The sequence below is a fragment of the Sapajus apella genome, unplaced genomic scaffold (assembly GCF_009761245.1).
Source record: "Sapajus apella isolate SASKATOON/1434 unplaced genomic scaffold, GSC_monkey_1.0 scaffold4, whole genome shotgun sequence".
In the NCBI taxonomy this organism is placed as follows: domain Eukaryota; kingdom Metazoa; phylum Chordata; class Mammalia; order Primates; family Cebidae; genus Sapajus; species Sapajus apella.
The window spans coordinates 48968791-48989267 of NW_022436944.1; the positions used below are offsets into that span (position 1 = coordinate 48968791).

The window sequence follows — 20477 nt, forward strand, 5'->3', positions numbered from 1 at the left end:
GAAGCAGGGCTCTTGAGGGCCCTGTCCCATAACTAAAAACTGTCCCGTTTATTCCAGGTGTCCTTCTGGACTCTTCTGGTTACTTCTGCTTCTGACATTTATTGATTGAGTAGAAGGCAATTTGGCAAAGGGGCTGAAAATCATGTGCACTGAGGTTAGAGATACTTATTTTTGAAACTGAATTTTTCTAATTGCTAGCCCAAGCCTCAGAGTCCTTAATATAGACTCATTGCTGTGAAAATGAATTTATAATGTTTGCAAAGTGCTGAGGAAAGATACGTGCTCTGTTTATCTCTCACACATCTTACTTTTGTCTCTTTCTCTTCCTCTGTATGTTTTCACATGTGTATGTATGATATGTATGTGTGTTACACACACACACACACACACACACACATATACAGATAGCTAGAGAGAGAGAGTTATGCATCACTGAACAATAAGGATACATTTTGAGAAATGGGTTGCTAGACTGTTTTGTCCTGTGATTATTATGGTGGGTACTTACACAAACCTAGATGGTATAGTCAACCACTTGCTTAGCATGTATGGTATAACCTATTGCTTTTAGGTTACAAACCTGTACAGTATGTTACCGTATTGAAAACTATCAATTATAACACATTAGTACGATGGTATTTGTGTATCTAAACATATTTAAATATAAGCAAAGTGCAGTAAAAATATGATATGAGACCAAAAATGGCGCACCTGTTTAGGGACTTACCATGAATGCAGCCAGCTTACAAGCCTACAGTTGCTCTAAGTGAGTCAGCAAGTGAGTGGTTAGTGAATATCAAGGCCTGGGACGTTGCTGTATACCACTGTAGATTTTATAAACACTGGACACTTAGGCTTCACTAAATTTATTTTAAAATATTTTTTCTTTAAAAATAAATTAACTTTAGCTTGAACATTTTTACTTCATAAACTTCTAATTTTTTTTAACTTTTTGGTTTTCTTGTAATAACACTCAGCTTAAAAACATTGTATAGCCATATAAAAATATTTTCTTTATGTCCTTATTCTATATACTTTTTTCTCTTTCAAACTTTTTTTTTTTTTTTTTTTTTGACAGAGTCTCACTCTGTTCTCCAGGCTGGAATGCAGTGGCATGATCTCAGGCCCCTTCAACCTCTGCCTCCCAGGTTCAAGTGATTCTCATGCCTCAGCCTCCCGAATAGCTAAGACTACAGGTGCCCACCACCATGCCCGGCTAATTTTTGTATTGTTAGTAGAGACGAGGTTTCACCATGTTGGTCAGGCTGGACTCAAACTCTTGATCTCAAGTGATTCACTTGCCTCGGCCTCCCAAAGTTTGGATTACAGGTTTGAGCCAGCGTGCCGGGCCTATTTTTAAATTAAAAATTTTTTTTTTTACTTACAAAACTTTTTGTTAGAAACAAAGGCACAAACACACAAATTAACCTAGGCTTATACAAGATCAGGATCACCAATATCACCGTCTTCCACCTCCTCATCTCCCCACTGGAAGGTCTTCATGGTCAGTAATGTACATGGAGTTGTTATCTCCTATAGTAACTATGGTTTCTTTTGGAAAACATCCTGCAAGACCTGTCTCAAGCTGTTTTACAGCTATTTTTGAAAGCAGAAGAAGTACACTCTTAATGATAAAAGGAATAGTATATTAAATATATAAATCAGTAACACAGTTGTTTACTACCATTACCAAGTATTATGTACCATACACAATTGCGTGTATATTTTGATACAACTGGAAGTGCAGTAGGTTTGTTTCTACTGGTATCACCACAAATACCCGAGTAATGCATTGCTCCCTGAGGTTGTGATGGCTACAACATTCTGTGGGACCGTTGGATATATATGACCTGTGGTTAACTGAATCTTTATTATGCAATTCATGACTGTGTAACACAATACAATATAACTGAGACATATACAATGAATGCTGCATCTGTATTGTCAAAACTATACTTCTTCAACCTACAATTCTCTAACTTTATACCTATTTCTCTTTGTTTCTGTAAGATATATCTAACTGGATATTCTGTAGTTATATGGAACGAACTACTGGTAGATCTAGAAGGAAGAAAGCAATTTCCCTTTTCCCCATTACGCTCATCAATATCACTATTCATACTGTTTTAAAGACCTACTATTTTGATGATCCTTTCCTCTGAAGTTCAACTCCAATTACTTTCTGCAATAGGCATAAAGAAATGTATGAACTGATTCAAAGCCTGTTCTTTCCCCAGCTTCTATTTCCATAACATTATGCTTGTTGCTGGGGAGAGTACAATGATAAATTTAAAAAGCTGACAGTGTAGAACAGAATTTGGCAAACTCCAGCAAGCCAAATCTAACCCACTGCCTGCTTTTGTAAATAAAGTTTTATTGGCATGCAGCCACTCCCATTTTTTTTTTCTTTTTTTTAAGACGGAGTTTCGCTCTTGTTACCCAGGCTGGAGTGCAATGGCGCGATCTCAGCTCACCGCAACCTCCGCCTCCTGGGTTCAGGCAATTCTCCTGCCTCCCGAGTAGCTGGGATTACAGGCACACGCCACCATGCCCAGCTAATTTTCTGTATTTTTAGTAGAGACGGGGTTTCACCATGTTGACCAGGATGGTCTTGATCTCTTGAGCTCGTGATCCACCCGTCTCGGCCTCCCAAAGTGCTGGGATTACAGGCTTGAGCCACAGCGCCCGGCCAGTCCCATTTTTTTTAACAGATTGTCTGTGGCTGCTTTCATGATACAATGGCAGGGCTGAGTAGTTGCTACTGAGACTGTATAGTTCATATAGCCTAAAATATTTACCATCTGACCCTCTGTGGTGAAACAAATTGCCAACCCCTGGTCTAAAAGATTCTGAATTGTATGTGTATGTAAGAAATTAAGTAAGATTTAAGTGCATGCATAAACACATATTTTAATGCTTTTGAACTTAGATATATCTGTCACAAAAAAACCCAAAATATGTAAATTCCAAAATGATGTAGTAAAGACAAAGGAAAAATAAAATCTGCTGAAATACTAGAAATTGGGCAGTATTACACAGACTAGCTCACATGTCAGTAGAACACCTGAAATTAGTAAAATTTGGTAACAACAGGTGAGCAGAGAAACTTCTTTCCATACATATTTAGTGCATGTCTATTGACATATTCCAATAGATAAAAGTTTACTTCGAATGAGTATCTGTCACCCTCTTATGCCTTCTGCAAGATCTAGTGCTGTACTGCTCATGTGTTACGTTGACAATTAATGCCTGTTATTCAATAGCTGATGAAGTAGGATGTACCAAATGCGTAATAACATTCCACAGCACAAATCATAACAATGTTGAAGCCACATAACTTCTGGCAAGATTCCTTGGAGAGGATGCAGGAGGGGATTATTGCAACTAAAGTTTTGTGGTGGATAGGATAGTTCTTGGGTGATGATTATCATTTGTTACTAAGGTTTAATGGTTACTCTGTCCTTATTTCTCTTATACTCAAAACAGTTTTTTAGTCTGTAATGATTTTCATGATTGGGAGAGATATGCTGTGCTTGAGAATGAAAACTCCCAATACTCTGTACCCTTTGAAGTAGAGATTCAGTAAGTGTTACTAATATTAGAAGGAGCCTGCCAAGGGCAAACTGCTCATGGTACTTTGCCATACTTTGCAGCATGGAAACCGTAATGTTATAGAATTTTCCACTAATAAGCCACTCCTTATGTCTTTGACCGATGGGAATTAACTTTTTGGATACTGGGCCTAATTGAATTAGCTCATCACCTTAAGCTTATACTAATAAATTTGGTGATAGCCTTAATCTCCCTGCCTTCACAACTCAGTCCATTTGCATGGTTTTAGCTACTGATGACTTCTAAATCTCTAGGACAGAGCTTTCTACTGAACTCAAGATCCACGGAAATATCAAATATATCACCACTTTTCTGTTTATTAAAATGTCTGCCTTGCTAGTTAATTATTAATAGCTATAAAAGCAGAGTCTGTGCCTTTCTTTTTCACGGTTGTACTCGCGGCTTCTACACAGTATCTGCCCATTGTAAGCCCCATGACATAAGTGTTTAATGAATGAGTAGGTGGATGATTCTTTTGGAGCATCATGTACTAGGCATGGTATTAGGTGCAGAGATAAGATTGTTAACTCCTGCCCTATCGTCATTTATGGTCTAGCATTGAAATTCCTCATAAAACAGATAAACTAGCTTACCGCTTGATGTTAAACTATTAAAAGACCTATAAGAATTGTTTTCCATTTATCTTATTGTCATTTTTATAGGCTAATTTCATTTTGGGGAATCAGCCCATTTCAGTCACAGTCACTCTGGGGCTGTGGGACTGTCCTCCAGGGATATTCTATATGACTTTAACTTCCAACACACTCATGCAGAAGCAGTAGCGTGCTTGGGCTCATTGAACGTGCACTGAGCCAGAAATTAGCTGTAGAGTGACTTTTAGTATGGAAAAGAAAAATAACTATTAGAATCAAATATAAAGAAATTAGCCTATGCTATGTTGATTTTTTTTTTTTTTTTTTTCATTTAGAAAGAAAGAGGAAAAAATGAAGGAGGAATGGAGAGAGGGAGAGAAGGAAGGAGGGAAGGAAGGAAGGAAGAAAGGAAAGAAGGCGGAAAGGAGGGAGGGAGGGAAGAGGAGAGAGGGAGGGGGAAGGACAGAAGGAGGAAAATCGAAAGAGGAAGGAGCAGGAAAGGGAAGGAAGCAGGACAGGAGAGGAGACAAGGCTTTCATAAATTTCTCTCCCTAAACAAGGCTGTATGTTTTTATTGTCTGAAGAATGAAAAATAATAGTAGCTTTTAAATTCAATAATAGTTATTAGTAACATCTAATGATGTTACTAATGAGTGCAAGAAGCTCTATTAAATGCTTTATTAACGTATTTAATTTCAACGACAATCTTAGATGGTGGGTTCTATTAGTCCAGTTCTGCAGATAAAGAGACTAAGGCACAGGAAGGGTATGGGAGTTTATCAAAATTAGAGGGCTGGGGGTAAGCAGCGTCATGCTGATCACAGCAGTCAGCCCCCAGAACCTGTGCTCTGAGCCACTTTTCTCAGTACTTCTCTTTTTCAACATGGTTTTATGGAATATGATCTATGTACCAGATAGTTTCACATACCTCATTTTATTTTTACCTCCACGGTAACCCAATGAGCCAGGGATTTTCAGCTGAGGGGAGAGGGCAGAGTTTTGGAGTGACTTACTTAGGATCACTAAGTAGAAATGGGCATGGTCAAAATTCATGTCTGGACTTTAAGTTGAACACCTACCTATCCTTTCCCAGCGAATTGTGTGAAAGCAACTGGCAGAATTTGAAATTACCTCCCCATTCACATTCATGCCAGAAACCCTCGCTGTAATCATTAATATTTAATAGTGGACAGAGCTTCTTATCGTGTCCTATTAGAGATTTACTAGTCACTGAGTGGCAATTACCGATTTTTAGGAGACAGCCTGTGAGGAGTCAGGGCAGATCAGGAGATTCTCCAGTCCTATGAGATGCAAGTGGGAGGGGTCACCTGGTGTAACCTTGCTAGTCTAGGGACAGTCTTCGGTGGGAGCTCTGGAAGCACAGCACGACTGGCAGGAGCCCGAAAACATGACGACTAGAGCACAAAAAATGTTCTATCACATTCCACCCTTTGAAGTTTTGAAGCTTGACAATAACAATAAAATTAAGTGCCAGAAAGCACCGTGTTTTATGATTATTTTATTAAAAGGGCCTCTGATAAGCAAAGCTCACTCAAATACTTTGTGTTTACAAGCCATAAAACAAGTGATGTTGGAAAAATAAAGACAATCCCCACGTCAAGGGACCAACAATAACAATAACAGAAAAGCCTGACTTTCCTCAGAGAAGCAAATCTACGGAGACCAAGCAAAAGACTCGTCTTTGAGGAATGTTACAAAAGATAACGTCAAAAAAGAGAAGACATATTTTCTGTTCCTCTGGGGTGACGGGGTATGAGAAGAACTTAAAAGTTTCTACCCATTTCCTTGTGCAGCCTCCTTCCTTTTGAATGCCATGATTTAGATCCCTTTATAAGGATTTATTTGAAAGAAGCTTCTTATACCATAGGGGCAGTTTGTCTCTGTCTCTCTCTCTCTCTTTTAGGCCTTTGTAAATGAACAAAGTAACCACTTGTCCCATACGGGGCGCAAAGAGAGGTTTGGTGTGGGTTTTACTGTCCATTCAGGCTCTGTATTCAGCAAGTTGTAAGTGAAATCTTTAGAAACTACACAGCAGGAATCCTTTGCTTGGGGCACGGGGTGGGGAGGTAACTTTGAAAAACCTATTGAAACTCTCTCGAGCTGTTGGGTAGAAACTGTTCTTTTTAGACTTCCTCACAGGCAGTACGGGAAATAAACACACACAGGAAGTCATTTAGCCTCTCTGTGAACTTCATGTTGACATTTGCTTACCAAAAAGTCCACTGTGGGTACTTAAAAAAATTCATGTACATGTATTCACACGCAGAACACATACACACATGTACACACACATATATAAACATTTTCTAATTCTCCCAAATCATGATGCTCATAATGAATTCTGCTAAAATAAAACCAATAATGGGAAAAAAAAGAATAACACAGAAAATACAAGTGTGGAAATCTATAACACTGTTTTTGGGGTAGAAGCTATGTATACATAATATATTTCTCAACAAATATTTAATAACCTGCTACATGGCCTTTCTCACGTGTACTTTGTAGTGTTTTATGATAACTTCTTGACTTACAATGTCATTATTTATGTATAATGTTTGGTTCAGGCTTTTTATCTTTACTTATGTGAATCTGGCTTTAGAACTGAAACAACTTTAAAATCTTCAATGAAGGGTCACTGAATCCTTAATGTGAACTGGAAATGCTGATTTAAAAGCCAAAGATAAAGGACAATAAATGCATTTTACAGTGGAAAACGGAAGGGCATGAACAAAGGGGAAGATTACCAGTATCTGAAAAGTAACTATTTGCTTGTTAGGAATAGAAACGTATTCAGGCTAGCGAAGGCAACCTGGGAGTCACTGGAATGACACACAGGATTCCTATGAAACATGTTACACATCTTATCAGAACCAGGAAGTCCTTGGTTTCTCCCTGACTCTGAGCCACATGGTCCTTCAGCTCTGCTTCTTTCTGTGCAACTGCACCTTTCACTTTGCCTAGTCAGTGGACATTTCATTGCAATTTCTACTCAAGATCATCTAAGCAGAAAACCATAACTTAATATCTGGATAAAGGAATACGTTATGGAGCCCAGAATCAGTAGTGGAGCCGGGTATTGCAAGAAACTGGAGCCAAAAACTAAGAAGCCATCCAGAACTGAAACATTTCTTTCACCACCTTTGAATAAGATCTTCTCTTATCTCTATTACAGTCTATACCTTTTCTTTCTCCCTCTCTCCCTCTCCCCATCTCAGACCCCCATCTCTCTCACTCCTGCTGTCTGCTATTCCTTCCCAGATAGGCCTTTTTTGCTTATGTCTTCGTTCACACAACCAAATCCCAGTTTTCCCTTGACATCATTTCTTTATTCAAATTCCCTATAAGATTTACAATTCATTGCATGACATTTCTGTGTTGCCTGAAAAGATACCTGATTGGTTCCGTCTTGTTCAGGTGACTACCTGGTTCACTTAGACTCAAGCTGCGGAAATCACTGGAATAACCATGTCTGTATAAAAATGTGCTTCAGCAGGAGCTGTGAGAGGACTAGCTGGCTTGCAAAGGCTGCAGAAACATGTCTACTACAATAATTATTATAGAATACTCTGGTCTATTAGTGCATGTACTGTATTCCAAATATTTTAATAGTATCTATTAGAAAGGGCATAAATTCTCCTTAAGACTAAAGCAGTATTTTTAACTTGTCATTAGAGTATACTTAAAGTTGTTTCCATGTAAATTCATTGGCTATTTCTAGAATTATCTTGCCACTTCTTTCTGCTAAGGACATTCACCCATAGTGAGTAACTTTTAAAGGAGACAAATGCAGGCAATTTGAGTGGGCTATCGTATCATCACTGATAGTTGAACTTGAGGTAACTTTAGTATATTATGACATGATAGTCATATTACCAACAGGCAAAAATGGTATTATTCTATAACAGCAAGCCATTCCTATTCCTGCATTTTATAACAATCCTCTGCTCTTTTGGGTCATTTACTTTCTCTATATATTTATATTACCATACGCCTATAATGGTTTCTTTTTTAAGCTCCCTTTTAGAGTGGGATATGTGGTGCATTTCTGAGCTTTAATCTTTGGATACAACAGATTATTAGTGAGATAATTAACCATAATTCTGTATCCTTTGAACCCTTAATCCTTAGCTCTGTATCCTTACTAGTTGGTGTGTCCTTAAGCAAGTTGCCTGGATTCTGTACATCCTAATTTCTTCATCAGTAAAATGTGGATAATAACACCTACAACATTAGATTGCTTTGGTGATTCAGAGAGACAATGCATGAAAGACGCATAGAAGCAGGTGTTCAGTTAATATTGATATTGTGATTAACCATTGCACTTATTATTCTTAGAATAGTTATTCTATGGAAGTATTATTCTTAATTAATTGATGATAGGAACTGTATCACATTGCCACATCCTTGTCCCTGGTTCATCCCTGGTTTCAGCTGCAACTGTGAAGACAGTTCTAACTCACCTAGCAGCTGACAGCATCCTGCCTGATTTTACCTGTGTGCCTTTCCACTTTCTGCCCCAGGAATTTCTAGATGCAAAGGGAGCTTGTTCTTTCATGTCCAGACATAGCTTGGAAGCATTGGTGGGATGATTCCCTTGAGGGCAACCTTACCCAGTAGCAAAATCTCTACCTATTATCTTGCAGTGGACAATTCTAGGTGACGTTTTGAGCACTTCTCAGAGGCCTCAGCAGAATCCAGGGCTCTTACCATTGGAAACCAAAAAGTATCTGAGACAGGCCTCAGTTTACAAGTTTATTGTTCCAAGATTAAGTACATATCCATGACACAACCTCAGAAAGTCCTAACATGTACCCAAGGTGGTCACACTACAGCTTGGCTTTATACATTTTAGGGAGACATAAGACATCAGTCAATATGTTTAAGGTATATATTGGAGCTGGGCGTGGTGGCTCACTCTTGTAATCCCAGCACTTTGGGAGGCCAAGGCAGGTCAGGAAATCGCGAACATCCTGGCCAAAATGGTGAAACCCCATCTCTACTAAAAACACAAAAATTAGCTGGGGGTGGTGACACATGCCTGTAATACCAGATACTCAAGAGGCTGAGGCAGGAGAATTACTTGAACCCTGGAGGCGGAGGTTGCAGTGAGCAGAGATTGCACCACTGCACTCCAGCTTGGAAACAGAGCAAGATTCCATCTCAAAAAAAAAAAAAAAAAAAGGAAAAAAAAAAAAAAAGAGAGAGATATACATTGCTTCAGTCAGGAAAGGTGCAAACAACTTTAAGTGGGTGAGCGGGGCTTCCAGACCATAGGTGGATTCAAAGATTCTCTGGTTGGCAGTTGGTTGAAAGAGTTTATTTAAAGACATAGAATCAATAGAAGGGAGTGTCTGGGTTTAAGATTAAGAGTTATGGAGACCAAGGTTCTTACTATTCAGTTGAAACTCCAGGTAGCAAGCTTCTGAGAGACTAGATTGTAAATGTTTTTTCTTAAATTAAAAAAGTTGCTAGACTCTTAGTTAATTATCTCCCGGATAAGGAAAGACCTGGAAAGGGAAGGGGATTCTCCACAGAATGCAGAATTTTTCCACAAGAGATGGATTTGCAGGACCATTTCAAAATATGTCAAAGAAATATTAGGCATAATAGGTTGATGCAAAAGTAATTGGTTACTAATATTGGTTATAACCCAATATTAAATATGTTAGGAGGTAAAATACTTCACTTTCTTTCGGGGCCTGATATCTGCCATATTATTACCTTATTGCTACAAAGGGTCTGCTTTGTCAGTCTTAAGTCTCTGTCTGAACGTTAATGCTGGTCAGTTATGCCTGCATTCCAAAGGGAGGAGGGTACAATGAGGCATGTCTAACCCTACCTTCCCACCTTCCCATCATAGCCCCAACTAGTGTGTTTCAGGTAAATTTTGGAGTGCCCTTGGCTGAGAGGAGGGGTCCATTTAGTTGGTTGGAAGGTTTAGAATTATATTTTTGGATAATACCTTATGACATAGATCTCAAAGGATTAGAAATTGTTTTATTAGTAACATACATGCACATATATGTTTATTGCGGCACTGTTTACAATAGCAAATACTTGGAACCAACCCAAATGCCCATCAATGATAGACTGGACAAGGAAAACATGGCAATATAAACCATGGAATACTATGGAGCCATAAAAAACGATGAGTTCATGTCCTTTATAGGGATATGGATGAACCTGGAAACCATCATTCTCAGCAAACTGACACAAAAACAGGAAATCAAACACCGCATGTTCTCACTCATAGGTGTTGAACAATGGGAACACATAGACACAGGGAAGGGAGCATCATACACCAGGGTCTGCTGGGGGGAGCTAGGGGATGAACAGTGGGGGGTAGGGAGGTTGGGGAGGGATAACATGGGGAGAAATGCCAGATATAGGTGACAGGGCGATGGAGGTAGCAAACCACCTTGCCATGTATATACCTGTGCACCAATCCTGCATGATCTGCACATGTACCCCAGAACCTAAAGTACAAGAAAACACACACACACACACACACACACACACACACACACACATTTATATTGATTTTTCATTTTCTCTCTGTTTCTTCCTTCTCATTTGCTTTTTGGGATTACCTCTCCCTGCCTCCACCTCCCAAACAAACAAACCCAACCCAGCCTTTGCTTTAGAATCTGCTTTGGAAGAACCCAAGCTAAGCAGCATTATAGCAGAATATTTGAGAGCGTGGATTCCAATCCAGGAAAGAAGCCCCTGCCTGGATTTGAATCCCAACTCAGCAGTTTAGTAGTTAATATGATCTTAAATTTAAAATTTATTTCTTTCTTCGTCCGTTTCCTCACCTACAAAATGCAGAGTGTAATAATAACAAATTCTTAACGTTGTGAGGAATACACAAGTCACTACAGTATAAATATAAAGCACTTGAAACAGTATTTGATAGACAGTAGGTTGCATGTAAGTGTTAGCTGTTATTATTTCCCTCTAGCGCTTATTAAATTGTGCCTAGGAATCTTACAGTATTGGTTATTTTCTGCCTCCTCATTCCATTTTCTTTCCTTAGTTTAGCTTCCTTCTACCCCTCCCTTTCTTTCTTTTGTTTGCTAGTGCTGACTGAGTAGATAGAGCAGCAAGTGTTCCCTGGAGCTCTGTAATTTCGGGAAGCATGTAAGAGGACTCTTCTTTTGTGCTGTGCTCCATTTCTTCCTGCTCCAACAGCCCTGACCCCTGATCTGTTGGCAGACGCCGGATAATGCTGCCAGCTCTTGGTTATTCAGAGGCTCTTTATCCAGACTCTTTGCTCTTCTTTCTGGCTGCCTGCCTTTTGGCTGTTAGATGCTCCCTGGCATTGCTCTCAGAGGTCGTGCCAAGGAGGGGAAAGATAGTGGAACTCAGATTAGCCAATTATGGAGTCTAGAAAATTAGAATTTGGGGACCACTGGGTTTCAGTTTCAGAGCCATCGCTCACCTTTCTTATCGTGGAAAATTCAGAATCAGTCTTTTGCAATAGCAGTATATATTTTTTTAATGGAAATATAATTAAGACATAATAAAATGCAAAGATCTCAAGTGTTCAATTTGATGAACTCTGGTAAGTATATGCATTCTTGTAATGAGTACCCAAAAAATAAGGTAGCACACATTTCTATCACTCTAGAGTATTACCTTACGCTCCTTGCTTGACTCCCCAACTGCCCCAGCAATCACTTTCTGATTCCTAAGACTGTATATATTCTCCTCATCTTGGACCTCATATAAATAAATAACATCTATTTTTCTGTTCCTTTCTTCTTTTATTTGGCACGATTTTGAGATTCATCCATGTCTCTGTATATATCAGAAGTTTATTTTTGATATCTGAAGAGTATTTCATTATATAAATGGACTCCAATTTTTTAATCCAATCTCCTGTTGATAGACAGTGGGCCATTTCCAGTTTGGGCCTGCTATGAATAAAGCTGCTATTCATATTCTTATAAAATGTTTTGGTGTATATATTTTTTCTTTTGGGTAAATAACAGGGGTGGGATTGTTGGGTCACAGGTAGAAATATGTTTATGTTTTTTTTTTACATTTTAATTTATTTATATTAAGCCAGAGTTTCACTCTGTCACCCAGGCTATAGTGCAGTGGCACAATTTCAGCTCACTGTAACCTCTGCCTCCTAGGTTTAAGCAATTCTCCTGCCTCAGCCTTCCAAGTAACTGAAATTATAGGTACCCGCTGCCATGCCTGGCTAATTTTTTTGTGTTTTTTGGTAGAGACAGGGTTTCGCCATGTTGACCAGGCTGGTTTTGAACTTCTGACCTCAAGTGATTCATCCCCCTTGGCTTCCCAAAGTGCTAGGATTACAGGCATGAGCCACCGTGCTTGGCTTGTTTAATTTTATTAAATGCTCCCCAACATTTCTTCAAAGTAGCTGCATCGTTTGACCCAGCCACAAATGATATATGGGAAGTTTAGGTCTGTAATAACTAATCAGCATTTAGTGTTATCAGTCTTTCTAGTTTTAGCCATTCTTGTGGGTATGAACTTGTATATTATTGCAGCTTCATTTTTCATTTTCTGGGTGACTAATGGTTTTGAGCATCTTATATTTTTTCTGCTGGTCATTGCAATATCTTCCTCTGTGTTTTCCATTTGCAAGTCTGTAATGGCAGTGTGGTCGGGCCCATTTACCAATGTTTTTGAGCCCTGGCATTCAGTCACCCAGAATAAAAATGTGAGCGTCTGGAGTTCTATCACAGATACAAAAATGTTCAGGGAGTCATCCATTTAGTAGCAGATACTATCAATACTTGGCTCATGCCTTCTTGGCACTTACTTTTCTAGAGCATGTCAACAGTGTCCTGGGACACTGTACTTGAGAGCTTTTTTTGGCCTGTATGTGGCATAGGCCAGAAGTGCCAAGAAATTAACGCTTCAAGGAGCAGCCCTTGGCCAATGCAAATGAGAACTGGAGGTGAGATCCTTCAGCTTCCTCACATGTTGAGTGGAATAACTCCATGGCATGCTCTACCCTGTCTCCCAGAGTCCTAAGTGGAAGTGAGCCTCAGTTCTCCACAGGAATAACTTACTCAGTGATGCAAACTGACTGGCTCACTCTTTATCCCTACTGATTTATCCTACTGATTTTCTCTGCGATCATTTCCAAAATGAACTACTGGTACAGAAGTTCTTTTGTTGTGATATGCTTCCTAAGAAAGACTAATAAGGCACCTATTCTGACAGATGTGTGTTGGGATGTTAGAGTTGTAGTATGAAAGGCTAATTAAGAAATTTGGTGAGTTGTGCTGATGATATTACGATGTTAATTTCCTGGGTAGCCACAAAGAGGAAAAGATCACATGAATCTGGCAGAAAATCAGTAATGTCAGTGCCTTGTAGAAACAAAATTGCCTGGGGGCTGGTGGCTGAGGCTGTTGGAATAGGTTCACAGAAGTTTGAGTCTGGCAACTTCATTGAAGTGTGAATTGAGAGGAGGTGAAGACATCTTAGGATGTGATGACTGTGACAGTGGCATGAGCATGTAAGTCATTTGGAGTAACAAACTATCTGGAGCAGCACTCTGTCTGGATGTTGAAGTTATATGGAAATGAACAAAAAATAAACTTTGCGATGTCAGAATGAAATTAGACTCTCAAATGAGAGACTAAGAAGTATTGATGTCATCTAGTAGATGGTAGAGAGGCACTGAATATTTTCGGCTAGGAGTAGTCATAAAATAAAAGCATGCTTTTAGAAAGACAGATCTAGTGTTATCGTGCTGAGTCAACTGAGGCTTAACGTAGAAGGTTCTTGATTCAGTTTTAGTGGCTCTGACGTAAATCCTGAAAAATGGTTAGTGATAATGGGAATGAAAAGTACAACATACATTCAAGAACTCTTAGATAAATACAGTAGAATTTGGTGACACTGATAATGGCAGTTGAAGGAGAGATAAATGAGTCAAAGTTGTTCTGTCTTTGAGGAAACTGATTTTAAAGGTGATCATAACATAACAAAAGTAAATGAAAATAAACTGTGGGGAAGTGAAATCTTTCAGGGCTAAAGGTAAATTTTGTAGGTTGGGCTCATTTATTCTTTGAAGTGATTGTGTATGGCATACAAATAACAGGGATTTTTACATAAATACACAGCTTACGTACTTCGAACAAACCACAAATGTCTATTTTTATAAAAGTCTACTGTTACTTCCAACAGAGGTTTGTCCTGCGGAGGTGTGCAATATGCCTACCTTTGTCATACTGTACCTCATTGAACTATTGAACTATTGAACCATGTGGACAGCATACATGGTAGGGTGGTGATGGAGAATGTTCATGGAGAAAGACAGACCACCAAATAAATGTGGCTATCTTCACAAGGCTGTGTTCTCCAGTTTTTGGTTTAAATATTTTAAATTATTAACTACTATTAAATCACAGACTTTAATTTTATTTTCACTTTCCAAATACTTTTATGGTCATTGTGAGAGAAACGGCCTGCTTAGAGCATTTACATCGCTGAGTTTTTTGCTTTCTTTTGGTTATTCCAAGATACTCAAACTTGTCTTCAGAAAATTGGTCTTCTACGTATTTAATGGTATCAGAATCTACCCCAATGGGAAACACAATCATGGACAAAAGTTTCTTCCCCACTGGGTTTCCTGAATATAATGGCAATGCGATTAGCACATTTTCCCAGTGATTGAGTTGGCATGTGCCCAGAGATTTATAAATAGAATTTATTGTGAAAGTTACTGTGCTACTGGGGTAAGTGCCTATTGCAATTTGAGGAAGAAAGTGTTCTCTGAAAAGAAACTATTATATGCCTTATATGCCATGGCCATCTGAGGACAAAGAAGGACAGAAGATACAAGTGAGTTTTGTTTTCAGTGAATTCTACCCTGTGCACAGTTATGAGCAACCAGATATATTTAACTTGTAAAAAGTTCATATTTTCCTACTCCTCTATTTTCAGTTATGTTGGTAGAGCAGGTTGGGGGTGAATGATGATTTCGAATCCTTCACCATTTTACTGTCTTTAGAAAGCAGAATGGTGAGCTGTATAAATGTGTCCAGATTCCTGCTAATGTCTCCCAGGACAGCAATAGACTCATGGAATTTAAGGCTTATTTGGAGTTGAAAACCAACCTGTGCCTTAATCCAGTCCTTGTAAATGAAGATTTTTGTTTACTGCCTTCAGATAAATCTAATGGTGAATTTCTGGGGTGAACACTATGATGAAAGGTCGTTTATTTAATTGAAAATATCACTGTCACTGTCACTGCTAAAACGTATCTCATTTCTGAAGGCTGGAGTTGCATCTTGCAGCTAGAAAAAAAAAGTTTTCAATAAGATCAATTTCAAAGAGCTTTGTGTTTTGTGATCCACTCAAAATTCGAATAGTGAGAAAGTACTTTTATCCTAGTCAGAACAGCATTTGATGTAGTATTTGAACAGTATTTGAGGCATCCTCTTAAGCCATCAGCCATTTCTCTTAATCAGCTAAGTCCTGTGCCGTGGTCATAATGAGAATGCATGCTATGGTATATTGCTGGTTCAGATATAATAAAGAGCTATCTTCACATTGAATTTCTTTCTTTTTGATAGTCTAGCTCTACAGTGAGAGCCTATCAAACTAGTAAGTCACGAGTGACCATGAGCCCTGGCTTCAGCTCCCAGTGGAACAGCAGCCAGCCAGCCTGGAATACCTACTCCTTTCCAAGAGCAAGCCTGCACTACCAGTCCCATGCCAGCTATACCTACTGTACTGGACACCCTGCTGTAAGTACCTCATTTCTCTGTATTTTGAAAATTGGATGTTTATGCAGTTACATGTTGAATCTAGAGTGGGTATCTATTAATTGGGCTGTTTTTCTAATACTATAACTCTTCTAAGGTAAGAATGTGCTGCTCTTGAGTAAAAGAGATAAGAATTTTAAAAAGTCTTTTAAGTGTTTAAGTAACATGTGTTTGGATGGTTGTCGCTGAAAACTGATATTGCACTAGAAGTTATTTCTAAGATGTAGTGTTGGTGTAGAGAATGGATGCACGTCTATCTCTAGTTTTATTCTTCTGGTTTCCTTCTGACTGTTGCATACGAATTTAGTTGGTTGCTTTTGTGCTGAGACAGGGTGTCTTTCAAAATGGCATAGAGAAACCAGTGAGGGGGAGATCCTGAATGTCCCCACTTTCATCAGTGACCTCGTTGACTTATTTATACAGACATAAATATGTGGAAATAGATTCATCAGTAGGGTATTTTCCAGTTACTGTTACACAGACATCTGAGGTTGTTGGCTTAGATGACTCAAAGGGCCAGGAAAATAAACCTCTAGAGGGGAAAAATTAATTCATGGAATTTGAGGATCTTTCAGAATAGGGTGCCTGTTTCACCAATATGTTTTTCTGTGTTTCGATTCAATCCTTACGAAATAAAATGTTTGTTTTATTGCAAATTACTTTTTGCATACTTGAAAAACGTCATTATTAATGTTGATTAGTAAGATTTCTCTTTATTGCTAAGAACACATGCACAGGACTCCCAGAAAATGAAAGACCTTTGAAAGTGAATCACACATGCCTCTCATAGCCAATCGTCTAATTGGTGAGTCACAGTAGGCATGAATTCTGCAGCCATTTCATTCAGAAGACCTGTCAGACTTCAGCTGTCCTGTTTGCATTTTAAGGTTATGGAATTATAAAGTACACAGGGCTTCGAAGTTGACAGAATGTGTCTCAAATATCATGTCATAATTTCACTTAAAAGAAGACTCAAGGAATTCACTTAAAACGTAAATTCATATGACTTTGTTCATAGACAATTTGGAAATAACTATCAAAGTTTAAATTTGCACATACTTTTAACTCAATAATTAAACTTTTGGCATTTAATTGGACATGTACAGGATATATGCACAAGGATAGTGTTAACAACCATTTTGAAATTACTTGGACCTAAATAACCATATTTTCTTTTCATTTATCTTTTAACAATTTATTAAGCATTATTAACCATTTAATATGTTTCAGTATTTTTCTAGGTGAAATAAACACAAGAGTGAACAAGACTAAGTCTTGCTCTTATGGAACTTCTGTTCTAGAACATGGGGAAGTTAGTTATTATATAAATAAATATTATAAATAGATACAAAGAAGCAAACAGAAAAGAAAATTATACAACGATGTTATTTGCTAAGCAAAATAAATTCTACAGAGAGACTTAATAAATTGAAGTAACAGAGAACAACTGAGTGGCTACGTGAGATTGTGTGGTCCACCAAGTTCTCATTCAGTAAGCTGGTTTTATCCAAGACCTGAATGAAAAAGAGATATAACTAGGCAGAGTTTGGGAGGATGTGCATTCTAAGCAGAGGAATCAGTGTGAAGGATCTAAGGCAGTAATGAGCCTTGTTCCCTCCACAGGGAGAAAGCCACTGGAACTTAGGGGAGAATAGAGAGATAAACTCCGAGAAAGACACAGGGGCCACTTTATTAGGATTGAACAGTAGCACTTTGTAATACCAATAAGAAGTTTGTATTTTATTTAACTGTGATGGAAAACCATTGAAGTGTTTTAAGCAAGGAAATGACATGACATAATATTTTTAGTACTCAGTCTGGCTGGTAAGTGGAAAAATTCTGGTAGAGTAATAAGAAGTAAAGCACAGAGTCAAATTAGGAGAGTATTACACACCTATGTGTGACTGCAAGAAAACACTTTCTCTTGTAATATCCTTTGATCCATTTGATGTTCAAAATATATGGACGTTGTTTCTACACAGCTAGTGGCTCGAGACTTACGACCACGATTGGTTCCGATAGGCCAGTCGTAACACGATTTGGCCGTAAGTTGAGTAGGCTATATGTACAGTACTGTGAAATGATGTTATAAAAATCTTTAAGTCATATTTTATCATAATTTTCTTTGTTCATTTTATGCCATTTGTATCATCTCTACACCATTTTGTTTCTTATTTTTACATTTGTCACATTTAAGTAAAACACTGCATTACTAGTACAACTGGTTCAATATTTGCAAAACATACAAAATTACAAGATACAGGTGCATACAAAAATACAAAATACAGGTGTAAAAAATACCATAGGAAACTTTTTCCCAGTTGGAAAACATGTCAAAATATATAAACGTACGAAACATTTTATTGGCCGCTGGTGCTTGGCTGCGGATCGTTGATGTTGTCATCTGAGGCAGCAGTTGGGGTTACCAGAGTTAGTTTTTTCATAAACATGGTGAGCTTTGTCTGAGTTGTATGTTTCTTTTTTTCTTCATAAATTTCACGATACGGATGAAACACATCGTGCGCCATCTGTTCAATCCTTGCAAATCGTTCGATGTTTGGGTCCATTGCTTCGAAATGTATAAGAAGTTTATTCAGTAAAGATAAACCGTCTGGTAATCCCTTAGTGGTGAACTTTCTTTCTGGCTCCTCCTCTTCTTTCTCTGCTTCTCTTCTTTCTTCTTCCGCCACTCTTTCTTCTTCCAGTTCGATTAGCTCTTCATTTGTAAATTCTCCGGATTCTTTGTCTAGCAACTCTTCGACATCTTCCATTTCACACTCCAAAGAAAGGTCTTTAGCGATTGTTTTACTATTTTTTCCCCCGAATCGTTTCAAGTTTATGTTCACTGTCAAATGCATCAAAATCATTAACATAGCACTTAACACAATTTTTCCAGATGCCATTCATGCACTTTGTCGTCACAGCCTCCAAGGCGGTAGCGATATTCTTGATACACATCAAAATGTTGTAGTGTTTCCAAAAATCTGCAGTGGAGCAGTCGTGGCTAGCGATTGTGGTCATAAAGTCAAATGGTCATAAGTTGCATAGGTTGTAAGTCGATCAATACCTGTAATTTAAAAAAAACCAAGTTGCATTTATTTTGCATAATTTTTTCTTTAGTAATGAGTTTCATATCTGTCTCATTAGTTTGTTCTTGAGTAGTTATTTGTCAAGCCAGAAGATGAAAAATTGTAATTTAATAAAGTATTTCAATTCATATTCGTATTGGCTTCTACGTCCTCTAAAAGTAGCTTATATTAATTGAGCACTTAATGTCTTCCAAGCTCTGTACAAAGCACTTTTACATGCATTTTACACACACACACACACACATGCACACACACACACACTTTTTTCAAAACAGCCGTAGGAAGTAGGTACTATTATTATCATTTTAAGGGTTAGTGAAATGAAGTTCAGAAAAATTAAGTATATTTCCCTAAGTTACGCAGCCAGAAATGAGGCCTCAGATTCAAACATTGGCTGTCTAGCCTCTCACTAGTATTCTTATCCATTGTATTATACTGCTCCTTGACATTGAATCACTGTGTCTGTATTCACATGCCAAGGACAATTACATAATTATATCCCAGATAGAACCCTTGCTAATCATTTAGTTTAAATGTGCATGTTACTCTTTAGAGAAATATTTGCATTTATAGGATACTCGATTTTATGTCTGGGAGTCAGAAGAAACTATAGGTGCTATCATGTCTTAGAAACCACCAGGAAATTTACAGGTTATCTATCTACTTTTTGTGCTTTAAAGCCCAGCAGATGATACTTTCTTTTGTCCCACTGTTGTGAGTCAAGTGAGTCAAATAAGAAAACTAGAAGCAAAACATTAGAAAATCCTTAAAAAATTGTCATGGGTGTTACATTTCTGATTTCAAGGACACTCTGAGGATCAAATTTAAAGCCTACTTGGCATTCTTTCATTATTCCAACATTTTAACTTTCTTTTCAATTTTCTTCTCATGCCTGATCAGAGAGCATTAAACTCTTGACTCAGAGATCATTGCTCATTTAACTCTGCTACTGCTTTGTGAAAGGAATTATGTAATCTAAAAATAAACCAGAGGTTCAACATAGGGAGACTCTGAGGGCTGGGTTTGCAAGACAACATGCAAAATATTGACTATTTCATAGTTTTTACTTGAGTCCATTTTGCAAGAGAAATATTTGGGGCTTCAAAATGTGAGAGTGGATTCCATAGTTGCTGTGCAGTCTAAGATCCACAGAGGTTTTGTGGTTAAAACCACAGAAATGGAATTCTTGTCTGAATAGATTCCCAGTGATTTTCTTGAGTCATATAATTTAGTAGCCTTTAATGGAGCTATAAATGCTCTGCCTGCCTTGTGAGACTCATGTCCTTTTCTCCAAGTCACTAGTTTGATTGAAGATTTCCAGTTTTTTAACTGGATTTCCTGGAGTTACAAGGGTGTCAGCCAATGTGGTATTTGTCTAGTAAGTATATATGACCCAAAGAGCT

The 20477-nt window shown here is 38.1% G+C and overlaps 1 protein-coding gene across 2 annotated transcripts in view; it reads left to right on the forward strand.

The window, feature by feature from the left end:
- LOC116537523 overlaps positions 1-17945 on the forward strand; it is a 618525-nt gene extending 600580 nt beyond the window's left edge. For both annotated transcript variants that reach the window (XM_032259719.1, XM_032259708.1), the window contains exon 4: positions 15794-17945. In XM_032259719.1, the coding sequence (XP_032115610.1) occupies positions 15794-16072 (279 nt within the window). In that variant the 3' untranslated portion in view covers positions 16073-17945. The remainder of the gene's footprint in view (positions 1-15793) is intronic.
- The last annotated feature ends 2532 nt before the right edge of the window (positions 17946-20477 follow it).